Source organism: Battus philenor, unplaced genomic scaffold (assembly GCF_028537555.1).
Source record: "Battus philenor isolate CCGP_79_NKW_IND1 unplaced genomic scaffold, ilBatPhil1.0.hap1 SCAF_11, whole genome shotgun sequence".
NCBI lineage: Eukaryota > Metazoa > Arthropoda > Insecta > Lepidoptera > Papilionidae > Battus > Battus philenor.
The window spans coordinates 5,025,118-5,049,970 of record NW_027181673.1 but is presented as its reverse complement, the minus strand read 5'-3'; the positions used below and the strand labels follow the sequence as shown (position 1 = coordinate 5,049,970).

At 31.1% G+C, this 24,853-nt stretch overlaps 2 protein-coding genes across 4 annotated transcripts in view; one reads left to right on the top strand and one right to left on the bottom strand.

Annotated features, from left to right (window-relative positions):
- Positions 1–8,250: 8,250 nt before the first annotated feature.
- Positions 8,251–14,477, bottom strand: LOC137930541 (persulfide dioxygenase ETHE1, mitochondrial). Its single transcript, XM_068773832.1, has 6 exons — positions 14,274–14,477; positions 13,810–13,930; positions 11,613–11,757; positions 10,628–10,842; positions 9,304–9,574; positions 8,251–8,488 (listed from the first exon to the last, which is right to left on the bottom strand). Exons 1-6 carry the CDS (start codon positions 14,279–14,281, stop codon positions 8,448–8,450), a joined length of 801 nt encoding a protein of 266 aa, XP_068629933.1. The 5' UTR covers positions 14,282–14,477; the 3' UTR covers positions 8,251–8,447.
- Positions 14,478–15,660: 1,183 nt separating this feature from the next.
- Positions 15,661–24,853, top strand: part of mlt (tubulin folding cofactor E like protein mlt) — a 37,509-nt gene continuing 28,316 nt past the window's right edge. The window contains exon 1 of one of the 3 annotated variants that reach the window (XM_068772130.1): positions 15,661–16,066. The gene's annotated coding sequence lies outside the window, so the exon portion shown is untranslated. Of the gene's footprint in view, positions 16,067–19,361; positions 19,414–24,853 lie in introns of those variants that run through there. The other 2 variants (XM_068772132.1, XM_068772131.1) reach the window with 2 other exon arrangements.

Below are 24,853 nucleotides of genomic sequence, written 5' to 3'. Positions count from 1 at the left end.
CACACACGCCCTGAAATAAATAGAGCACGCGACTAACTCAGATAGTTTTTTTTTTGGTGATCAATTTTAATTATATACTTATGCTAATTCAGTAATTTCCAATCTTTGTTTTTACACAGTAAGTCTATTTATTTTAAGAATTTTCAATATATCATAGCTCAGACGCATTACGGTTGTGTATTATAAAACCGTACAGAGACAACTCTGAGTAAAATTATTAATTTTATATCGTCTAGAAAAAGGTATAACAAGCTTATGTTTATTTCTAATGTACATCCTCATTTTTTTATATTTATCGCAATACTGATTATTCTTATTTTTAATCTTATGCAGTACACTCGCATCCGCCTACTAGAAAACATTGGCTGTTTACAGAAAAATCTCTAAATATAAAAAAACGGATCCGAGCACGAAAGAAATAGTGTACCGGGTTTCAATAAAACCAGATTGCTCAAGATTAGTTCGCAGCAAGTTAAGTCTTAGGGTTTCAGAGTAGTAGACCAAAACTAGACAGAACGAGTAAAGAGTGGCAACTCATGTTTTTTTAACTCATGTATCGTCTTGTAATTGTCAAAAAGGCGAAAAAATTTTATCTTTCACTGAAACAATAGGGAGGGAGGGTCTACGAAGATATTATCCCAGAATTTATCAAAAAACTATGTAGTAAACATGCGTGGAACTGGCTAGAATACGTCAACCTGTACAATTAACTAAGAGTATATGATTTAACAATAACTTCAAACGTCATTGAAAGAAAAAATGTAACAATGACTAACAACAATTTATACATAGCGGTAAAATTCAAGTTTGAATTCATCATAAATTATAACACAATAAATAAATAGACCATGTCGACATTTTAACACTTTTTAATTCAGATTTAGCACCAAACTTCAAGACGTATGTACTTACTAAGCACTGAAAAACAAACTTGGACAATGTACAGTCATTATTCCATTATTCTAATAATTAATTTACCTACGTTAATCCAGGTAGACAAGCCTTCATAGCTCAAAATAAAGGTCACTATATAATATAGAACATCCAGCAATATTACACTTGTAAAGTGTATCTTTTCGAGAACATTCTCGAATATTCTTATTATACGAAACTATAAAATCGACGGTGCACGGAGCCCGCATAAATGTCACGTAGCACGAAATATCTTAAAGAAACTTCAAAGTTCAACTTAATGGTCTTCAAGTAAGGATTACGCAACCTTTGGTTGGGATTAAACAATATTTCCTGTTTCATATTCTAATTTACTTTTAATAACCCAACGTTGTAACTTTCGAGAATCTTCTTTGAGCTTCGTAACAGAAAAATATTTTAAAATTAGATTTATATGGCCGCTGATGCTTTAAGGTTCAGAAACGGCGGCCACCAAAGGTAGACAGATGACCTTATTAAGGTTGTCAGGAGACAATGGATGTACTGCTTTCAACTGGTCTTGTCAAATGTTTAAAAACAGTATATAAAATATATAAAACGATGGAACTTTTAATACCAAATGAATAGATTAAAACCAGACTGTCTATAGCGTCATACAAATTGGTTCGTAGCAGACAAAATTGACGGACTGTGTTATGTGGATGGTCCAACGAAATGTCCTGTAGTGATGGGATTTAGGAAAAAAATTATGTCGCGTAAGAAAACTACGGAGATGTTATAATATTTTATTTTTATTTTTACTCCTTCAGAAAACATAAAAACTAGTTACATTTTAACAAGCGACCTATACATCAAAGGGTCACTATAAGTTTCCGCCTTTATCATTATTATCCTACATAGACCAGTTACTCAATAATCTCTATAGCATATACAGGATAAGGATAAAAGTCTTACAAAAAACACAAAAATATGTAATCACAAACACATGCTTGTATACATAAATGCATGTGCATGTACATACACACATGCATACAATGTACAAATAAATAAAAAAGTTGTTATTTTAAATGGTGTGGCTTATGATGCAGCGGCCACATTTGAACCTTTATATTGTTATCGCCCAATTATTCCGCGAGTTCAAACCGACCCTTCAAGCAGAGAGTGTAATCGTCTTTTTGACAGACGACGGACACCAAGTAACGGCTAAAGTGCAACGGGACCATAACTTTTGCGCCTCTCGACTGTGTGAAACCTTCATGGTACATTGCAGGGGGTGTATAAATAGCCATCTAACTTCAATAAAATAAGACGCATCCTCCATCCGAGTATCTAATACAAGTTCGGGAACTCGAATGCTCTAGTTTAGTATATTTCACGGACCCTTTCGTTCCGTGAACTCATTACCGATGATGAAGCTGTAAAAGCCTTAGGGCTATGTTAACCATTCTAGCAAAAACTTTACAGAAACAATACAATACAATAGTACAAGCATTGTGTAATAGCATACCGCATAGAATAGTAATGCGATTCATTTAACACAAAAGTCTTTCATTTCATTTAGCAATGAGGACCTATCTTTAGAGGTTTTCTATACCTAGAACGGCTTTGCGAGCTAGTGCCGCGTGTATTTTTTGAACGACAGAACTCCAGCTCTACAATATTTGGTAAAAGCACAAGGCTAATACTGTAAGAACTAAGGTAATACGTAAAAGCATTCTCACGATTTTGACAACAGGCTTCACAGGTAGAGTTTTAGTCGGAGTTCTGTATATTTCTTACGTAGTATATATAAAGGTAAATGGAAGTAAATCTAGATGCCAATCACGTACGCGATTATCTAGCAACATCAAAGAAAGTGTAATTTCGTGATATAGTAATGTGGAAGCTCAGAGGGTTCAGGCTATTCAGATTCAGCACCAAAGAAAAAGAATTCTCGACAAAAAAGAAAAAACGTTTTCAGGTTCTCAGTTGAAGTTTTACTCTAATAATCCAAAACAATATGAAATGATGAAAAATGAAATCCACGATTTTGTTGCAATTAAGTATTTTTGCGTGCAGAACACGCGTCGCAGTCCCCTGTGCTTTCACCCCTCACGCGGATGACGCATAAAGGAAAAACAAATCTTTTGATGTTCCCTTATAAAATGGTTTATGATAAATAACATCGTTTGTGCTTTCATTTTAACTACAATACGTGTTAGGGATTAATGCATGTTAAGTGTAATACTTATTTCCAACACTTGTCATTTAATCAAATTATGCAATGACATTAATATTATATGTATTGATGAATAAATAAATGATAAATAAATAATTAATAAATACATAATTAAATAATTAGTAATTACCTACTAAATTTTTAAATAAGATGAAGATGTGTCGGTAATTAAATTTGTTGTTGATCAGACCATGAACCTCCTTATAAGCCACCACATCTCAGATCAGTATGTTATCACTGGCAACACAGACTGCTCATAGATTTTCGTCTTCAGACATAGCAGTATTTTTGGACGAAAATATTTCGGGGCTTCCCGAATTTAGTTACTGGTATCTAAATATTATTTATCAATATTTTATTTATATATAATGCATGCTCTGTCTCTCTAGATCCAAGGATACGTTGTTTCGTACCGTATAATCAATGTTAACTTGTAATTATTTCTTGTGTAATCTGTCAATAATTTTTTTTCACAATTTTGAATGGTACGTAACAAGCTAAAATTTTACGGTTTAAAGCTTTCAAATCCTGCTAACGATATCAATTTCAAATGTTTTTATTTTAATTATATCACTAGTTTGATTTCAATTACATTGACTTATTTGAATAAACCTTTTTTTTAATATATATGTGGCTCAATATATCCGTTGATCGACATATTTTACATACATATCACGTCCCGTGACACGGCAATTTTTGAAAATATTCTATTCAGGCCGCGTGGGACGTATACGACCCAAACTTTAAAGATTAAAAAAGTCATTAGAGGCGTATGCTTTACACTTTTTCAATACTAGAAAGCTGTAATGAGCGGGAATAGGTTATAAATTTTAATATGCATTACGTACTAGCATACCTGACGTGAAGTTATATATTGCACGCTCTGCCCCTTCATGTCAGCTAAATCTGTCAATGGCAAGTAAACAACAGTACAGATCCAAACTGAAAAAAAAATATAGCCATTAGACATCCTACCAACTTTAGTGTATTAAGAAATAAATATTCCGCTTACGTAACATGCCGTGATTTGTCATAAACATGTTTCATATTAGGGGACTTCGAATGGGTTTTTACAACGAGCGTCATAAAATAGCCGGGGGTCGATTTATAAGGAATCCTTTAGAATATCAGATACATTCGATTAAAGACAGACGATATCAACCTTTTCGGCTTTTAAAGTCTGACGGTGAAACAGTTTTTTATGCTTTTTATACTGCAATCTATCGCCTGTGAGGGACATTGATATGTGTGACGTTAAACCAGATCTTGAAAAGGAGAGCGACCTCTGTCTTGTTTTAATTATACATTTAATAGTTGTGTGAGTTTGCATTTCTATCTCCTTCTTCACCGTTCATATTTGCATATTATTATGCAGTTGTTCACCAGTGATGAACCAAGGGGCATTTACAATTTTGCACTTACTTTGATATCGTTGGGCTATGACTAGGTTAGAATGCGAAGCTGGGCCACATGTTAGAATGCCAAAGGTTTAGACAGACTTACGCTTAAGTTGCGAAAAACAAGAAAAATCAATAATACTTATCACAGAAAACATAAATAGTTACGTCATTATATAATTAAAAAAAATTCACAGGTGTCAAAAATTTAACCAGTTATTATTTGATTACGTAAAGCAGCAAAAAAGGATTAACGAACTCTTTTCATTCTAGACTATATATTTAACAGCACATTATATTGTATCTGTAAATCGGCTTTTTACGTAATGTCATACAAAACAAAGGAGTTTAAATAATGGCCCCCGTGGGTGTTCTGTTAAATTTTTCCCGTAACCATTTACGAAATTATTGTCCTTTGTTTTATACGTACATGTATTTTTTTAAACTGTTTATTTTTCTTTATATATAACGCTTGTCTATAATGTTAATTAAGTGTGTAACCGGCTTAGTATTTCAGCAAAACAGTGTCATTATTTTAAAATATTGCTCTATTATGGTAAAATATGTGCCTGAGAATACTGAAAGTATTCACTAGATTCCCGTTACACTATAACACGAGGTAAAAATACTATATTAAAGCACATGAACAGTATGCACTGTTTTCATGTTTGTCGAAAAGTTTTTTTTTATTTTTATAATTATTAAAATATTATAAGCTTACTGTACTTGTTTTTTTGTTATCTACGAAACATATCTAACGATATACTTCATTCAGATCACGCAATGAAGACCTACTTTGTCGAGCTAGAACTGCCAATAATTGCCAAGTTACTAGAACAGGATTCGATCTCCAAATAATCAATGATTGTAGGTGTCGATTGCAATACAATCACACCCAGTACATAAAACGCCGCAACGTACTGAGACTGAGATACGTACTCGAGATTCCGGACGATGCGATGACAATAAGAAAAGTCACGTAAAATGCACACCGTCATCGTCGTCATTTGATAATCAATTGGTCTCTTTGGATATGTGATCGAGGGACGCTTTCTTCCGCCACATCTTTCCCCAGCGCTAATGCTTTTTGAAGGGTTATTTGCCAGGCAATAGCAAACGACCAAGTCGAGGTTCGGCCCTTTGGCAGCTCTTGTATCATAATGTTAAGCGGGTGCTATCGATGAATGACGGCCCAGGTCGAGGACCTCATAAGCCTAGTCATTCTACAGTATCCGCCGTAGCGATCTAAGAGTTCGACAGCTTCTCAATCAGATGAAATCGTAGTATGTAGCGACTCAAGCAGAAGCTCTTCCGGGAGCACCGTTACTTTAAAAGAAGTTTTAGTCTAGATGCCTACACCCAGCCGCCCCGGATCCGAGAAACAAAATATTACGTAGCACGTTGTAATATAGTAACTTATTAAATTTATATAAAATATTTACAAAGTATGAGTAATGTCACACATCATAAAACTAGCTTGCATAAGTTATGACGTCACATCTAAACAGCAGGATAGAGTTTTCATATCTCTATGTATATTCTTTTTTTCTCAAGTCTTTATATACTTTCGTTAACATAGTTTTAGTGACATAATACTTTTTTAACTTTTTTATCTAACTAACTATCCGTCTTATTGAGAAGTCTACTCCTGAAGGTACAGTATGGACTAGACAAATCGAAAGTTCCAAATCGATTTTTCCAAGTTACTTTGTCTATATTTAACCTCGTTAATCGATTTCACAATCCACGATCATAAGACCAAAGCTCATGTTTTTTACAGAATGATTCGAAATAGGTACAAAAGCTAGAGGGGTGAATATATATTATATTGCATTAGTCAACAAAAATCTTAACATCCATTTTCAATCATCCTGTATTATGTTATCACTTCATACATAACATTAATTTATTTTTCCTATTGTAATTAGAAAGGCCAATAAATTAGCAGTATAGAGTATATTAAGACTGAGAATAAACAATAATTTATCTTAATATGCAGAAATCCTAATTTTGAAAACGCTTTTTACGCTTTAGTTTATTTATTATTTCAGAAACCGCTGATTCTGAGTAGGGTGTACCATACATTAATTGACAACAAATGAACTATATATTTACAACATAAAGTTTTAACACCTCTATTAAAAAAAAGAAAACCTTAGAAGTCAACCATATGTTTAAAACTGGCCAAGGCGGATTGTGAATACCATTCGTTTTTTGCACTCATCTGTATCACATGACTAATATATAAATGCTCCAACAAAATAATAAAACTAAAACATATGTCTCCAAAAAATAGCAAAAGATAAAATGCCACTGAAAACAAGTTGATCGGTATTTTTGTCAATCTGCCATGACCTTCAAATAAAGGCAAATACGCTTTGATCCCGCGGTCGGCCCCAAACGCCAACCGCACCTACGGGCGAAGGCCATTAATAATTCCCCTTTGTAACTTCACGACACTCGGGTAATGGCGCGGGCCTCCCCGCGCCCTACAGCGATGTGCTGATACCTCTCCCAAAGGACATTCCAAACTCATTGGCGAAACGTCAAACAACAATGTAACTTTGAATTACGGCGTAGAAATATTGTCTATAACATAACCTATTAATTAAAACTATATGAATAACACTTTTTTTTTGTTTTCTGTAATATTTAATATTGTTTAATCTATAGTTCACGCGTAGAAATTAAATCTTTTATCGTTAACAATATGAAATAAAATATAAGCCGCAGAAGTAATTACTACGATTACTCATGGGTCTACCCAATGTACACCATGCATACTCAATATTCTTTATCTACTTATAAAAGATATACATACTGACTCATCACAATATATCTTTCATCATCATGGGACTCATGGGACTTTTGAAATTTCGTAACAATATTTTATTAGATATAGTTTTAGGTATAAATATAGGTATTATTTTTTGGCAAAATAAACAAGAGAGAATGAATAGATATTATGAAAATATACCCACAAAAGGCAGTGCGGACCACGTGAGCGGGGGACTATATATGTATAATTGCAAGATTTAAATATAGATTTGATATAGTAATATGAAACAGTGCCATCTACCGGTAAACCGTTGAAGCTTTTCGAAAGTTTGCTTTCTATTACTAACAATTCACGTAACGAAATTTAATCGTTAATCACAGACCTTACAAACCTAAAGTTAATTATTTTGATATTAACTGTATCCGTTAATAAGCCACAGTTCACATATAATAAAAATAAAACAATTTTGATGGTTTTAATTCCTGAACAAAATCGAATTTATTTTTATTATTAAAAAGTATATTAATAGTTCTCTAAAAATCATTACGAAGGTTGGACCAACAGGGATTACTAATAATAATACAATAATTAATAAACATTATTTCAGTGGGTCCATACAGTATTAGTATGTTAAAACTAAATGTTACCTTAAGCCTATGTTAGCAATTAATTAGTATTTTATACATGGCATTATTTTCTTAAATGTAAAGCATTGTTTTCTATTTAAAAATGGAATCTCCTCAGATGCTGTTTTACTTAATTTTGTTTTCAATTGTTAAAAATTTTTCACTCTTTTCTTCTCTCGTGAAAGATTTTACAAACCTTTTTTTTCCACAAAAGGATAACTGAAGGAAGTAATTTGTATGTTTTTATTAGTAAAACTCAAAACTTAAAAATGATTAATTTATTAACAAAAACATGTTCAATACAATACAAACAATTATAACAATTCACATTACCTACAAAATAAAATAATTATAAAAAAATATTCTTATACATTAGTCAATATTTTTTTTCATTACTTTCAAAAAATATTATCTACATTATCACAATTTATGGATAAAATCTTAAGTTATGAAGTGATTAACATCAAATTTTGTGGATACTTTTGTAAGACTGTTATTTGACGAACAAAAATCTTCTTTATCTCTTACAATGTTGTTCAATAAATACCACATACTCTGTTTGCAGGTAGAGCCTTATCTGAAAATAAAAATAAACTTTTATTTGGGTACATTAACTTCAAACTAAAAAAGACAGCTGAAAATAAAATAATGTAAATAATTCATAAGCTTATAGAGGTATGATTAAGGTGGAAAAAGTAAATCGTAAAACGCATAAATTATAAATTAATACTAATATATAACTTTGAACGGTTACTTTTGGCTCCGATTGATTGTCGAATTATTTCAATATTTAAATTTATATAACATATGTCAGCTCCTGGGAAATTGAAACAAATTACTGGTGTGAATAATTATTATTATTCCAGCATAAAATTGGCGAAATTCAAATACCGATCATAATTAATTTATCGGCATCTTAAGTATTATTAGAATTGTTCTCATATACATGTGCCATTATTTCTAAATTCAATACACATACTTTGTAGCGTTGTTTAAAAAATTTCAATAAATATAATATTTGTAAAAAAAAACATTTTTTGCGTGTTTTAAATGCCTTTTCAACTGCGGCTCGCAAAAATTTTAAATCTCGAAAAATGGTTCGCACTATCAAATTGCTTGGCCAACCCTGCTATATAGCTTTGTGTTTGTATCAATGAATTAAAAAATGTATAGTGACAATTATTTAAAAAGAAGAAGTACAATTTGATAGAAACAAACAAAAAAGTTGGTAATTTGTGATTCATTATATCTTATAAAAAACCATTGGATTTTTAGCTAAGAGGGCAGTAGTATATATGTTTTATTACCTATGATACATTATTTACATAGATACTTAATAGCAGTGTGATATATGACGCGCGATGTCTTTATTATCATAATCAATATACTCACCAATCATCTTGGGGTATGGTAAATTTAATGTGTCCATTATATGAATAAACTCTTCTAAAGGCTTCGTCAACCTCGGGTTGTATTTTTTCTCCTCACCAACAGTGGTTGCTGTCTGGCCTTTGTAATCGTGAGCTGGGTAAAGAGTGTAATGCTCTGGTAGTGTAAAAATTCTGCTGTGGACGGATTTGTACAGTCTCTCAGAGGAACCTTCTTGGAAGTCAGTCCTACCACAGCCACGTATGAGAAGTGTATCGCCGGTAAATGCCATGCACTGAAACAAAAAAACATTAATATAATAGATTTAACAAATACATTAAGTCATTTTTGTAGTTTAACAATACATTTATGTATTTCAAATGATATGTAGAGATACTGTAAACATTCTCAATTGTCTAAAATTACATTTAATGTTTTTTATTCTTTTTGAATTGTAATTGTATATAAAAACAATGCTGCATGTCCTCATTGTAAAATCACTTCATTGTTTAAAAATATTTATAGTGGGGTAGATACAAGATATGCTTTGTAACCACCTAGTGATTAAAATAAATTGTTGAAGTTTATTTGTAAGTCATGTTGGTGAATATAAATAATGACTAGAAGCACTGATGAAGTTATAGCAGATATCTAATAAGAAATTATTACGCAATTAGTCAAATATTAAAATTTTTTACGAAACTATAATGAGAGTTAGTTGTAATTATCAAAATTATGTCAATGTTGTCAAGAAAGATAGTTTTTAAAAGGCATCATCACTATTTTTCTGCCATATGAAAAATATTATATATTGCAAGACACAATATTGACACACAAAAACCAGAGTGAGAGAGCCATGAGTAATAGAATTTCTACCACATTGTCAAAAGAACTACAGATGATTTACTAAATTATTATAAATTAACAACTTGTTTGTCAGAATACTGTGTATTATTTTGTCATCTTTAAAATATCAGTATGTTAATTGTATTAAACCAAAGTTACTGCTTGCAATGAAAAAAAAATAGTCAATATCACCAGTGGCCTCTTTTATGTACTGTAATTTATTAATAAACATGAAAAAAATACCAATTACAAATATTAAGTTCTTTTCATCATATATTACTTGAACAGATAGTAAATATATTTTATAAATTCAATAATTAAGATTAAAAATCTTTCTAATCAAGACCATTGAGTACTATTATTACTTTAGTGACTTTTATATGTATGACACATTTCAAACATTAATACAAGTACAGATTAGTATAGAGCAGATATCAACAACTACAGAGAAGAGACCAATTGTTAAACTACTTCAGCTACTAGTTACATATTAAGATCACACCTGTTGATCAAAAATATAGGTCAAACAACCATTTGTATGCCCGGGTGTGGCTGCAGCTAAGATCTTATATTCACCAAACTTCACATGATCACCATCAACGAGATGAATATCAGCTTGAGCACCAGAAGCCTTCCCAATAACACTCTTAGTACCGGGCAGTAGGGATTTAAGTTTACCAGTTCCAGTTACATGATCTGCATGCATATGTGTGTTCACTGAAAATATAAGACAATTATTATTTTTCTTAATGAGGAACAAAATCTAAAGCTAGTTGTCTGAAAAATGTGCCAGTGTTTAATTTACCTAAAATATTTTCATGACAAATTTTATATAAAAACTTTTATAACTAAATTAACAAAAATGTAACTTCTTTGTGTTAATTAACTGAATTTGTGACAATGATATGCCAATAAGTCCCACATAGTTAAATTATTTTAATCCATAAGTAGCAATGAAACTAGCAAAACATTCACATTCACTTATGGTAAGTGAAAAATATGTTCTCATTATATGTGAAGCCTATACATGGACATGGTGATACATGGGTTTGAAACTATAGTTCTCAGCAACAGCATTGCATTACTAGAACAGTTGCAATACAGAAAGGTCTATTTTCTTCATGAAACAAAGGTACCCATCAAGACCAATATATCAAAAGAAACTTATCACTGGCACAAATACTTTTAATATATTTATATTAAAATTATACAACGTTATAAATTAACATCTGCAATCAATACAGTCACAAACCTAAAAATCATATGTTTACAAGTGTAAAAGTGTATAAGTGATGTATTCTTTGGACTTATAATAATGAAAATGAAAAATAATATCCAAGTGTAGCACACAAAAAAATATCTGTTTATTTTTTAATACCTGCAATGTTCACTTTGCTATTGTTCTGTTTCACATCAAATCACACAATTTGATCTAAAGTGAATATCAAATGTATCAATGCAGATCATATTTTAACTTATATACATACTGGCATAAACTAACTTGAATCCCAACTCATTTATTAATGTTGCATCTCTCTCTGCATGCTCCAGAACAGGATCAATGAGTACTGCTTCTCTTGTATGTATATCGCCTAATAGATATGTGTATGTACTGCTAACTGTGTCAAATAGCTGAAATTTCAAAATAATGTTATATTAATTCTCTCTTTTTATGATCAGCCAGAAAACTGTAATTAAATTTGTTGATCAGTTTGTAATCGTTTTTGGAGATAAACCACTTCCCATGGTGACTACAATATAGGTTCAGTTCAGAATAGATTAATCACAGTGTACATCAATGACAAATTTTCATTGCCAAAAAGTTCTAATGAATTTCCAATTTTTGTTTGAAGTCCTTACAAGACTTTTCAATGAGTTTCTTATTCAAGGACTTCTGAATATCTAATAGGCTATGGAGCATTAAGTATGCTTTTCAAGGCGTTGTTTTGGAAGGTGGGAGAATTTCAATGTTGTATTAAATAACTGTAAAATAATTTCAATTTCCTATTTACAATCTCTCTATATGTTATTACCAGTTTTTTTTTCAGAAAGATTTATCCCTAGTATAAACTTGTATTTACTAAATGCCTTTGCTAAAACTAAAAATCAACACTAATAGGTTTTCAGATAAACTTATTACAAAGATCTAGCACTGGATCATATACCAAGCAAAATAATATTTTTATACTGAACATTGGTCAACATACAACTTGTTACTGGAAGATGAACTATCAAGCATTTTGAGTTATAAAGGTAACCATATTCTTTCAAACACCTTTTAAACATACATCTTTTCTTGCACACTCAGTGCATAAATCCTTGGCCTCCTATAAACCAAATCCTTGATCAGAACAGTTTTAACTAACTCTCTTCAGAAAAATGCTGGTTTTATCTACACAAGTAGCTTTAACTAATATTCAATTTTGAGTACTTCTTAGTTTTAGTTTTAACAAAAGCATTCAGTAAATATAAGTTCTAATTAGAAAAAACTCACTCCAAACAAAAAACGGTTTTAACTGTAACATATGTAAGAAATTTCTTCTATTGCAACATCTCTGGAACCTTAGGCTTAGAGAGTTGAATTTTGGAAGGAATCTTCCATTCTCTGACAGATTTCACGAAATTCCATCTGTGAGTGGAGTTGAGAAAAATACACTCATTAATAAAAAAAAGCCTAGGTTCAAACTACATACGTTTCTCATACATATAGAACTTGGCCAGAATTTTTTTTGACATGTTAAAATTCATCAAGAATGAATTTTATGAAATTACACTAACAATAGTACACTGCCTTTTGTTATGTAATTTTGATTCAAATTTGGATGTGCATATTATTTATATTGAAAAAATAATTGAAAGGATATTAAACAATTACTTGGTTTTCCAAAACAAAAATGTTGAATATATAACAAAATATCTAGATTGAAAACCTTCAAATGCTGAAAAATATGTTAATTTTTGTTGACCACAAGAGCAACATTACAAACAATTTCTCACTTCATCTTTATTGTGTATAATTTTAGGACCAATAAAGTGTTATAAAATGCTACTTGGAGAGCATACCAATTGAATTAGATTGGTAGCAGAGACTTCTGAAACCATTCATATGCTTGCAATCATTGGCCTCAAAAGATAGAGGCTAGAAGCAAAATTAGGCAATTCGTAGCTATAGCTAGATCTTTAAAGGAATCATTATCCAAGGAGAATGTAACATAACCAAAGCAAATAGATTTAACTTGGATCATTTTCAGTATATTCAACAACAGCCTTATAAAAGAGAAAAGAAACTCATTGATGCCTTGGAAATATGAATCTTGCATAATATTGATATCACGGACAGCATAATATTATCTCCATGTTTGAGGGCATCTAGATTGAGCAATGCCTCTTGGCAATCACTTGCATGAATTATGACATACTTTGTCTAGATTACACAAGGGGAAGGTAATATCAAAGAGAGATATATAGTCTACAGTAAAATGGCTCAAGATCCAAGGAATATACATTATGCAATAAATAGATCAGGTAAAAACTAAAAAAATAAGCCTCAGGTAGAGTAAGTTTGATTATAAAAAAGACCATGTAATGACCCCAAAACACAAATACTTAAGGATCTTAGAAGTTATGTACTGGTTACAGACATCACAGCTAAAACTTGATATAATAATAAATAAGAAATCTCACCTGTCTAAAAAAGAACCTTTGTTCTTGGCCAGAACTTATTAATCGCATATTTCCTATTTTGTGTATTGCACAAAATGATTTCCCAATATTATATTTTGGAATTATTAACTTTAACCACATTCTGTAAGGTAAGAACTGTTTGATATCTTCTTGTATTACATAATAAGGTGTAAATAAGCAAGTCATACAACATATATGTGTACAATACATTATACATATGAATTGGTTAGGCACTATTGTTCACACATATGTAGTGGTAAATTTCACAACCGAAGTATTTATTAAGTGATACATAATATTTGTATGACATACAAAATTATCTATGTGTTATAGATATTAGAGACTTGTATAGCTCAACAAGTATAAGACGAAATCATGTGAACAATAAATTATGTGAAGAAATTAAATTATATTACATATTTTCTAGTTTTCTCTGGTTTATATAAAATTTTGAAGTTACTCACGAGTTCATGTCTAGTAGTAAATTTATAATTGTTCTGGCAACTGCACCATGGGAACGTTATTTTATAAAATAGATAACAAAGAGCTTTATCTTATCTTTATTACAAAAAAATGACTAAGCAAAACCTCTGTTTATGTTGCATTCAAACATCGTTTTAAATCACAAATCAGTAAATAATAAGATCATTAAAGTTGTCATAACCAGTTGTTTTACAATAAACCTTAATGATGTTTGACATATCGTTTACATTTACATTTTTTTCTTCTACTTTGTTTATCAAAGGAGAGATATGTCCAAACCATACAGCCTATATTAATTAAAATTTCCTGGTTTATTAATATTGGTCATAAACGAGTAATTAATTTGGAAATATGGAGTCATCTTAAAATAACAAAAAGTAAATAATTGTACGATTGCTATTACTACTAATGGGAAATTTTGTCATAAATTGAGTTGACAAACTGAAATACAGCATTTTGGAATTTTAAAAATTCCAGATTTTATTATTTAAAAAAAAAAACAATTAATTAATAAGAGCTTTAGAATGGGTTTATCATTTTAATAGGCTAACATCTTGTTAGTAATAATTATTATTACGAAAACTAATACTCCTTCAAAAGTTCATTAATTAATTTTAATTCAAATAAATATAAAAATTACATAGCGTAAGCCGATGTAAAACCTATTTGTCAATAAAAATGAAACTGGTCAAATTAAAATTTAATGGAATTTTTTTCTTTAATAATTTAAATGTCAGTTTTGTGTGATCAAAACTAAATAACATTAAAATGTAAAAAAATATTGAATTTCGATTATTACAGAAAAAATAACAATAATCTTGTAAAAATAAGTACAAGGTACGATGTTGATTTATTCATTTATGTAATATCTGTTCTGTTTAAAGACAAAATATAGATTAAATATGTTTTAAGCGAAAGAAAATTAATCCTATTCAGTCACAAACATCAGTATTTAAGCGTAGGAGCTGCGTTTCTGCACCTAACATCTGAGGATGTTTGGCCAGAGGTTTGTCTCTGATCGACTATAGTGATGGTAAACAAGACGACTAATTTTTTTACCAAAAGTAGCTTTTGTTCATCTAATACTAACAAATAATTAAAATAAATTTCGATAATATTATCAAAAGGAAAACTTTATTTTCAAAAACTCATCATAAAAACAAACAAGTTGGTCTAGTGTCTGTCGGCCAAATACCCGTCTGTTTAATGACGGATACCAGTAGTTTGTTGTTTTCCTCTCCCTTTTTACAGAACCGAGTTAACCGCCATCTCTTTCTAACTTTAGCAATCATGTGGTAACGTCATTGACCTCCTTCATCCCTACTACTCCAGTCAATATTTCGCTCTCGTACATGAATGGTGGGATCGGAGTGTGCGTGCAAACTGGTATTGCGTCTGTGCAATGTATTGATGTAAACATTCTCTTGTCACTTTGTTTCAGTGCGTTTAGAAGATTGTATGGAAATCTTTGAAGGCGCATTGTAAAAGAAAATGTGAACAGCTGATTATGTTTAAAATTAATTTTCTGTGATACAGTGTCTTAGCAAGCTGGTGAAATTAGGCTGCCAAATTACAAATGCTATAAAAATTCTTTGTTTATAGTAGTGGAATCCAAATTTTAAATTTACTTATGGTTTCGTCTATAATGGATAAAAAAAACCTAAATTAAATGTTTTTGTGTTTTATACATAGTTACTTGTATAGTAGCACAACATTAATTTTTAATATATCTGATATTTTATGTTCATCGCTTCGCCGTTCTGACAAGCATTCGGTAAGCATGTTTTATTTGTAAATAATTTAATAATACAGAAATTTATAAACTAATCGTACATTAGAAACCAGTTTCTTTGTTTGGGGCATATAAGTTTTATTCTAACTTCCTAGTACTTGATAATCAACTGTGTTACTACATGACGCAAAATTTATAACTGAATTGTGTGCTGTGATCTGTTTTAATTGACGGTGTTTTAATCAAAAATAAAACTTGTATGTTAAACATATGCATATTTGAGATCTTAAAACTAATATCTTTAAATCTTTACAAACCAATTTACGCCGAAATTCGTAACTAAACATGTGCGTACTTGTTACAGTGTTTTATATTGATGTATATATTTTTTTCGAACATTGTTTTTTACTTTATTACATCGCCGTCCTTGAAAAAATATCTATCGAGATAACATTTACAAGTACAATCATAAACAAAATTCACTCTCGATTTTGACCATGACCCAGTTTAACTACTTCCGTGTTTTCGGACATTACTTTTTAATTATAAAACGCTGTATTTATAGAAAATTATATATGTCGCAGCATAAAAGAAAAAAACGTATATGTAAATACAAAAAAATTACAAAATCGGATTCTAAATACAAGATTCCCGCGCATTAGCATAAAAAAAATTAGAAATTTATGTAAACTGTCCTTGCTAAATTTTATGACAGATTATAAAATATTGTATGGCAAAAAAAAAAAGAAACATCCTTGAGAAATTATATATAATATGTTATTTACTTGACTATAGGAGGAAATTGGTGGAGTGATGACTCTTGAAATATGTTACATTAATTCATATTTTTTATTGGAATGTGACAGGCAAATAACTTCTGGTAGTGCAGTCTGTAGGGAAAGATAGTAATCAATGATTGATAAATTTTAATGTATTTATCCGAATTTTGGAACGCTTTTATTGTATTATCATTATGTTATTTATTATTTCTGACAACATTGATTTTTGGCTAGGGCTTACCATACATTGATCGACGGCGAATAAGCTATACATTAACCCATTTAAAGTTTATCTATTTTCAATCACTCGGTATATTTAGTTCAAAATATTGGCGTGTCTTTTAATATTTTAAAAATATATTTGTGCATAAATATTTTATAAATTACGACGTGAACACTTCCCTGCGTTAGAAAACGTAAGAGATAAGAAACATCTGTTGGATTCTTTAATAACAATAACAAGTTTTTAATACGTAGTTTATAAATCTTGTCTTAGGTAAAAGTTTTTAAACGAATAATAGGCTATACAGTGCGACAGTGGCAAAACTTTTTACATTAATAGCTAAGTTTTAGCTATAGATTTTAATCTTTTACTAAGCTTTTATAACGTTAAGATTGTTTATTTAGGCTAAATCATTTTCTGTATACTATTTTACAATAAAAAATATCTTTTAATATACGTCATTAGCGTATAAAATAGATGTTATAATAGGACGTATTACAAAATAATGCACATGAGAAAAAAATAAGACGCAATATGTTATAGCTAACAAAACGTAGTTATATTGATTAAACGTTGTATTATTTCAGAGAAACTATATGCTTAACAAGGTTGACAGAAGGGTAATGGGTGTAAAATATTTGAATAGACGACGAAGGCCGTTCGCGAGATAAACAGATAGTGGGTTTAAAACACGTGTAAAGCGCACAGTACTAGTGTACTAGAGTACTAGATAATCAGTAATAAACAAATAATTGGTATTTTCATTGGTTTATAACGATAGAGTTAAACAATTTATTATTTAAAACCTGGAGATTCCCTGCGCGATGTTTTTAAATAAATTGGCATTCTAACGTTTGCTTCCTAAGAGCAGATGTTGAGTTTCTGCCCTGCTCTTCGCAGCAGATCGGTGTTCCTAGCCGGTGATAGCTTACTACCTGTAATGTTAAAATAATCGACGATTCATGGATAAATATTATATATTTAGGATTTAGACATAGAAGAATTGTTAGGTAAAAAAGTTCTAATTTAAATGCTATAATATTTCGCCTTTCTTACAAATGCGGTGCTTCAAAAAAGGGGTTTAGTATTTCAAAATAGTAGCAGCATACTGTATAAGTAATCCAAGTTATAATTGTACTGATTTAAGCACGTGATTATTAAAAATTTTTACTGAATAATTTAAGTGATAGCTCCTTATAAAATTTCTTGAAATATTTTGACGACTGGCAGTCCAAGCACAAGGTCCCGTGGGAACCTTTGTGCTTAGTCAATCCACGGAGCGTCCACCGAAGTGATATCCCAAGCGGCTTCCCAACCCTGTAAAATTGTATGTAGCGGCCTAAGTCAAAGCCCTCTACGCCCTGCCACTTCAAAACTGCAGAATACTTGTGTACGTTATGAGAAGAATGAAAGAAGAGCCCAATATGACCTATAATAAACTCTTCAAATGTACGGGGGTTCCAAAGGCGACCTGATCTGAAAAGAACTTATAACAAATTTGAATGGTTTTATTTATGGTCATTTTTACAATATTATTACTACTGTAGTAATACAACTTCATTCCCAAGCTCTATTATCACTTTAGAAATTCTTCACACTTTAATAGGATTTTTTTAATGTTTTTGTTTAATGAAATTCGTTTATTTATTACAAGATAATTTCGATATATTTTTATGCATTTACGTCAATAATCTCTAAAGAGCTTGGTTTAATTACAAATTATATAGTTGTTGGTTTAGGCTACTGACAAGCAAATGTTTATACTGAACATGTAATTAGAGGTCCCCCTGTGGGAGGAACCTAGTCATTCCGCGGAGTTAGTCGAAGCGATCCGGTAAAATTGTAGGTATATAGCGCTCCGAGACAAGGAACGCCTGGGAACCATCGACCTTCGCTATCTTAGGGTCTTAGGCTAGGTGCGATATGCCCTGTCATCTCGCACCCGCGGGATCCGCAAATGCCATCTAGACAGTAGTGGAAGTCCGGTCCAGAAAAAAAAAATAGAAATTTTTGGTGACTTTGTAGGTGCTTTATAGAATGAATAAAAACTTTTCGTAAATCATTTACTTTACTTTTTACTATAATATAATGTAAACATAAAATAATTGCTATATATTGTATTGCTTTCTATTTTATAACCAGCGGAATCTGCGAATATCGTTTAGCCAGAATGGAAAGTCTCCAAAAAAAAACGTAATTAGCTTATCAGTGCAATGTTTATTTTATCGCATATCATGATTCAACGTGAATCATGATGATTAAAAACAATAAGTTCGAATATGTGTCAATAGGAGAGGAACTACAACTATATTAGTTGTCTCGTATTCGTCGCCCCGTATATCAGTGTCCCCCAAATTGATCGCAGTAAGGATATTTCTTACAACCAAGTAATGTATAAACTATATATGATAACTATTATACTTGTGCATTAGAATGGTAACAAATGTAAAAATCGCAATGTACGTAAATAGTGGTTAATATTAGTAAATCTTTTGCGCTCATGTTTTTACATTTTTGTAATACATCTAGATGATCAGCAAACAACAGGGTATAGGCCTCCCCCAAAAATATCTATATTATATCATAATCAACATGGCAGGCGGGTTGGCGATCGCAGTGTTTTGTTATGGTATGGTATGAGCAGTTGCAATCCTATCAAATTAATGTACAAAGTGTGAATTGTATAAGATTTTATTCCGGGTGTCAAACCCATGACTTAACGATTGCTCGTTTTAAAAAGTTTATTAAACCAATACTCCTATACATTGTGTTAATAAAGTTTGGATTGAATTTCTTTAACTGAAGATTTTTAAGGCTGATTTTGATCTTAAAAAAATCAATCGAGTTTGTTGGAGGATTATTTCAGAGCGCGTTTGGAACCCTCGTAATTGTAAATGTATTTTCAGTTGGGGGATTCCGTTTTAGGAGAGCTCAATCTTAAGTTTCTGTCGAATTTGGCTCATTGCTGCTCATGACGAACACAAGTGATTACCATAAATAATTCAAAATGGGTTAATAATATGAATAAATGAATATATATACCTCAATAACAAGTGTTGTTAGTGTTACATATTACCGTATAATGCAAAATCGGCATTTATTACCGATGTGTCAAGTGTTACCTCATTTGCCAATTTATAAAACAGTTATGGCCATTGGCGCATAGTTCGCTAGAAGATATTGCGATTTAGAACATGTTTGTATATTTTCAAACAAAATTCATTATATAAGATTATTGGTACATTTTTCATACGCGTTAATAGAAGCTTTGAATTTATTTTAGTCTTAGAAAAAATCTATTATTTGAGAGAAATAAAAAATAGAAACATGTTGGATTAATTATATTTAAAAATAAAATGCTTATTTTTGCCGATATTCAAATATTCACGGATAACAAACTTTGTAATAATTATGATGGCTATGATATTTTCAAGAGTGCAAAGGGTATGCGCTAAAGTGAACATGTTCGTCTTTATCTTTCCTAGTAATGTTATGTTCATATGTGATAAGATATAAAGACTTGAAGGCAGTAACAAGGAAGTTTAAAAACACAAAACGTGTCGAATCTTCTACAATTCGAAATTCGAAAATTTTGAACTAAACATTCTTACCAATTACCATTAAGAACAACGTAATCACGTTTAGAAATTTTAGTTGGATTTAACTAATAAACGACATAATTCATGGCCGTTATATTTTTTAAAAATAATAATAGAAAATTTTGTAAGCATTTGTTAATTAATGAAAGCCGGTTTAAACGTAGAAATTCTTGCACGGGCCGACTTACAAAACATTACCATATCAGGACATGCGACGTGTATTATGATTTGTTGCTTTTGAAGATTATCAAACAAAAAAAAACTACGCCGAAATAAATAGACGACCTTGTTTTTACAATATTTAACTGCGAAGTTTTAATACAAAAATAGCTTCATAAGAATTTTCCGTTGTTTCTTGTGATCGTATGTAATTATATACAAATCCTTTTGTGTTATCTGTGCAAAAAATCAGCCTTTATTATTATGTGGCACACGATATCGGGATTAGCCCTAAGTGCGCAATTGTTCGCAATTCTTTTTTTATTAGCTTTGAGGCGAAGGACGTTTGGACGATTCGGTCACGCTTTGTCAATGCAACGCTACAGCGCAGTTTATTACGGTTTGTTTTATATACAAACTTATATACGTTTCTTACGCGACATTATGTTCTCTGGATACTTTAAGACCTTGAATTAAGATTTAATATTTTATTCCATTATTACATAAAACAAAAGTATTCCAATTTTTTTTGCGTTATGACAGAAAATAAAGTTAAAATAAAAATAAAATTACTGAACTTGTAGAATTGGGAATCGTTTTATCCACAATAAGGTATTGCAGTATGCATTGCTTAGAATAGTTTAGAATACCAGACTGCTAATGGTATTGGACAATGACATAAGTGCACAAGAGGCTAAAAGCCAGACTAGACGGTTTTTTTTAAGTTCGGTGCCCTCTTGCGGCGAGACGGTGTTTACACCTTTATGTATGTATTTCAAGAAACCTGTACCATTAAGCATTGTAGATATGTACTCGATTATTTTACTTTATAATTGTCTTCTTATCGCTATTACTTTACCTATTTTAAGTGTTTCCAGGTATAACAATTAAGTATAATAACACTTAACTAGTTTATATGCGTTTCGTGTGTTTAGTTAATTTATTATAATCGGGTTTCTATTTGTTATAGAATTGAAGCAGAGTTTTATAATTGTTAAAATATGTAGACATGAAGGATTTTATCTACTTTATTGTATTTTAGTAGTCTAATCTTTTCGCATGTCTTCAGATTGTAATGAGATGATAGTTTTACAATAAGTAGTCAAGCTACTCTTTCGTTATATTTAATACAGATATACAATTGTAAACATTTTAGTGAATTTTAAGCTTATGTGGGAACATTGCGTGGACCGACGATATAGTCAAGGTCGCGAGTAGTTGCAGGATAACAGCACTTTTGTTTCTAATTGCGCTATGCCATCAAAAGTCGGGGATTCCCTTTCTAACTAAAAATCGATGCAATTTTAATACAGTTTTATTTTCACTTTGTTTTGCTAATTTTGGAGTTCAGTTTTAATTACGTGGTGTTTTGTAATGTAGTGTGTTGTGCATTTTTTAAAAGAGAATAATAAATATATTTACATTTTATCGTGTTGTTTCTGGACACAAAAAAGGTATATATTTTTCCAATTTATTTATTGGCAGAGTTATATCATTTTTGTTTTTTAAATGTTTACTTTGTTCAATTTGCTTTTTTAATAATTGTATTTTCGTAACCCTGTAACCTATCTTCGATCTTTACATGGTTTTCTATAGAAAATCTTAATTCACTTAGCGGCGTTTCAATTTGCGTCGTGTTTTTTTGAAACGTAACCACGCAGCAAAGTGAGGTATTGGTGTACATATTTTTTAATCTAGAGATGGTCATATATTATTTGTTCTCTGCAAACAGTTAAGATATATTTGAACTATCATTGTTTGCACATCGATATTAAAATGTGTAAAATTAAAATGTTTTTCTTTATGAAATCTTTACCGAGATTCGCCTTTCCTATACACTTTACAGCCGAAATTTAGACAAATATAATCAAGTTTAATGAACTAGACATAAATGCTTTTATTTATGATGTGAAACGTAAATGTTATTAACAAAGATTTGCGTTGTTAGCCTATGTTTAAAACTTGTTATGTCGTCATCTAAATATACATGTTTGATCATTTTTGTAGGCTTTTAAGCCTGGTATATTTAAGTCTAGTTTGTTGTTGAATAATAACTTTTTACTAGACATTATTATAGTTTAGTTAATCACGTAACGTATCTAACTATAATAATCTTTAAGGCTATAAAATACGCCATAAATGATGGAACAGACAATACAAATACGTTTGTTTACTTATCTATGTTGACGAATGTAAACATTACGTCATGAGTTTTGTATGTTTAGAACGATACATCGATGTTTCACAATGACGATTTATAACCGCTTATGTGTCTTCACTTTACATTTATTTCTCGTATTTCGTTTCTTTAGCTATCTAAAGAAACTAGAAAGCCCAGACGATTGGCAAGTTGAATTGGCAATGGCATGACGCGTTGAACAAATGGATCACTTAAGGTTTCAGAATAGATAAAAGTAGTAATAGCATATGAAAGAGCGAGGAACCTTGTTATGGTTGCTTGAAAACTCTGGATGAAGGTCGCTTCCAACCGGTCCTATTGGTAATCAACGGAGGGGGTCTGTGTTCAGCAGGTGACGTCATATGGCAAAAATAATGATGGTGAAAGGATGGAAAAATGTAGTACTAGAAGTTTAGTAATACAAAGTACTGCAGAGCTTCAAATATAGAGTATTTCTCATTAGGCTAGTAATTGCTTTGTGGTAGATAGAGGACATGCCTATCTCGTCGATTTGCACAAGACTTACCACGGTTTATGTAACATTTAACGAGGTGCAACTTACTTCTAGTAACTAGAATTTTCCATATCAATGCATAATACCGGTGTATACGTGCTGATGCGATCAAATAATATTACGTTTGTTTTTGTATTTTGCTTCTTTTTATGTAAACAAATAAATACAGAGTGGTGCCCTAACTGCACACGATAAATCGACTCGTAGGTGTTACATTGTTTTTCCTCATTTAAAGACAAACCGGTTTTTAAAATATTTACACTGTAATGAAATGACATGCGGTCGGAAAATTCAGATGAACATCATAATTTCAATGTGTTAATTATGGAGACGGTTACAATAAGTTACTAATAAAATTACCAAAAGAGATTATTTTCGGAGTTCACCTGCGAACCAGCTGGTATGTTATTATTTATATTTATTGAAGCGGTGTTAGCGATTAAAACTTAAAACAATGAAATGCAAACCTTAAACGCTTGTCAGGTTTTCTTAAATTATACTATAAATTGAAAACAAAGTTCATGTTAGCTTTTTAATTCATTAGGTTTGGTTAAAAAAAATTAATTAATAAATATATGTACATATACATATATACACATATAAATATATACATGTATTTATATATAATGTTGTTAAACGCTATACATAAATGAATATAGTCGTAAGGCACGAGAATTGCGTTTTTAAAGCAGTGGCCATGAACTTGAAACCGCCTACACCAATGCGATGTGTCTTGACATTGTTAAACGGGTTCCAAAATTATATTTATAACGCGTTGCATTATTATCATATGATATAAAACGGTTTTTAGATTAAATGAAAAATAAAGAAAAAAAATGATTCTTTTTGTCACGCGACTAAATCATGAACTGATGATTCTCTGAGAATCTGTAGCATACGATCCGTACGTATAGGATTCAAAAATACAATGTATCGTTGTACACAACATTGGATTATTTAATTAAAAAGTTTGAGGTTTTTTGGACCAGACTGTCGCTGCTACCCAAATGTCATTTGCAGATTTCGCGGGTTTGTTGGCAAGGCGCAGAGGACGCATAGCCTAAAACCTTTTTTTAAAGTAGCGAAGCTCGAAGGCTTCCGGGGAATGTCGCCTCTGGTTGTTAACTAATATTTAATTGGATTGGAAGCTGCGGAACTGTTAGATTGCTTTGGTGTACACTTCATGGAGATACTAGGCTGAAGAGGGCCCAAGAAAGGCCCTCGGCTTGACCTGTCAGTCGTTGATAAATACAGTCATATTCGAGTATTTTTATGGCAATCCGGATCTGCTCATTCCTTATTCGATCTCCTATTGAAATCCCGAGCATAGCCCTCTCCATAGCTCGTTGAATGAGCTTGCCAATGAGGAATTGTCC

Bases quoted from the DNA above. Each gene is read 5' to 3' on its own strand.
- LOC137930541 (XM_068773832.1), bottom strand. The intron at 10,843-11,612 runs GTATGTATATAA...TTATATTTTCAG, and splicing joins ATTCAAGTTAGTTTATGCCA to TGAACACACATATGCATGCA. The intron at 9,575-10,627 runs GTGTGATCTTAA...TTTTTGTTTCAG, and splicing joins CCTATATTTTTGATCAACAG to TGCATGGCATTTACCGGCGA.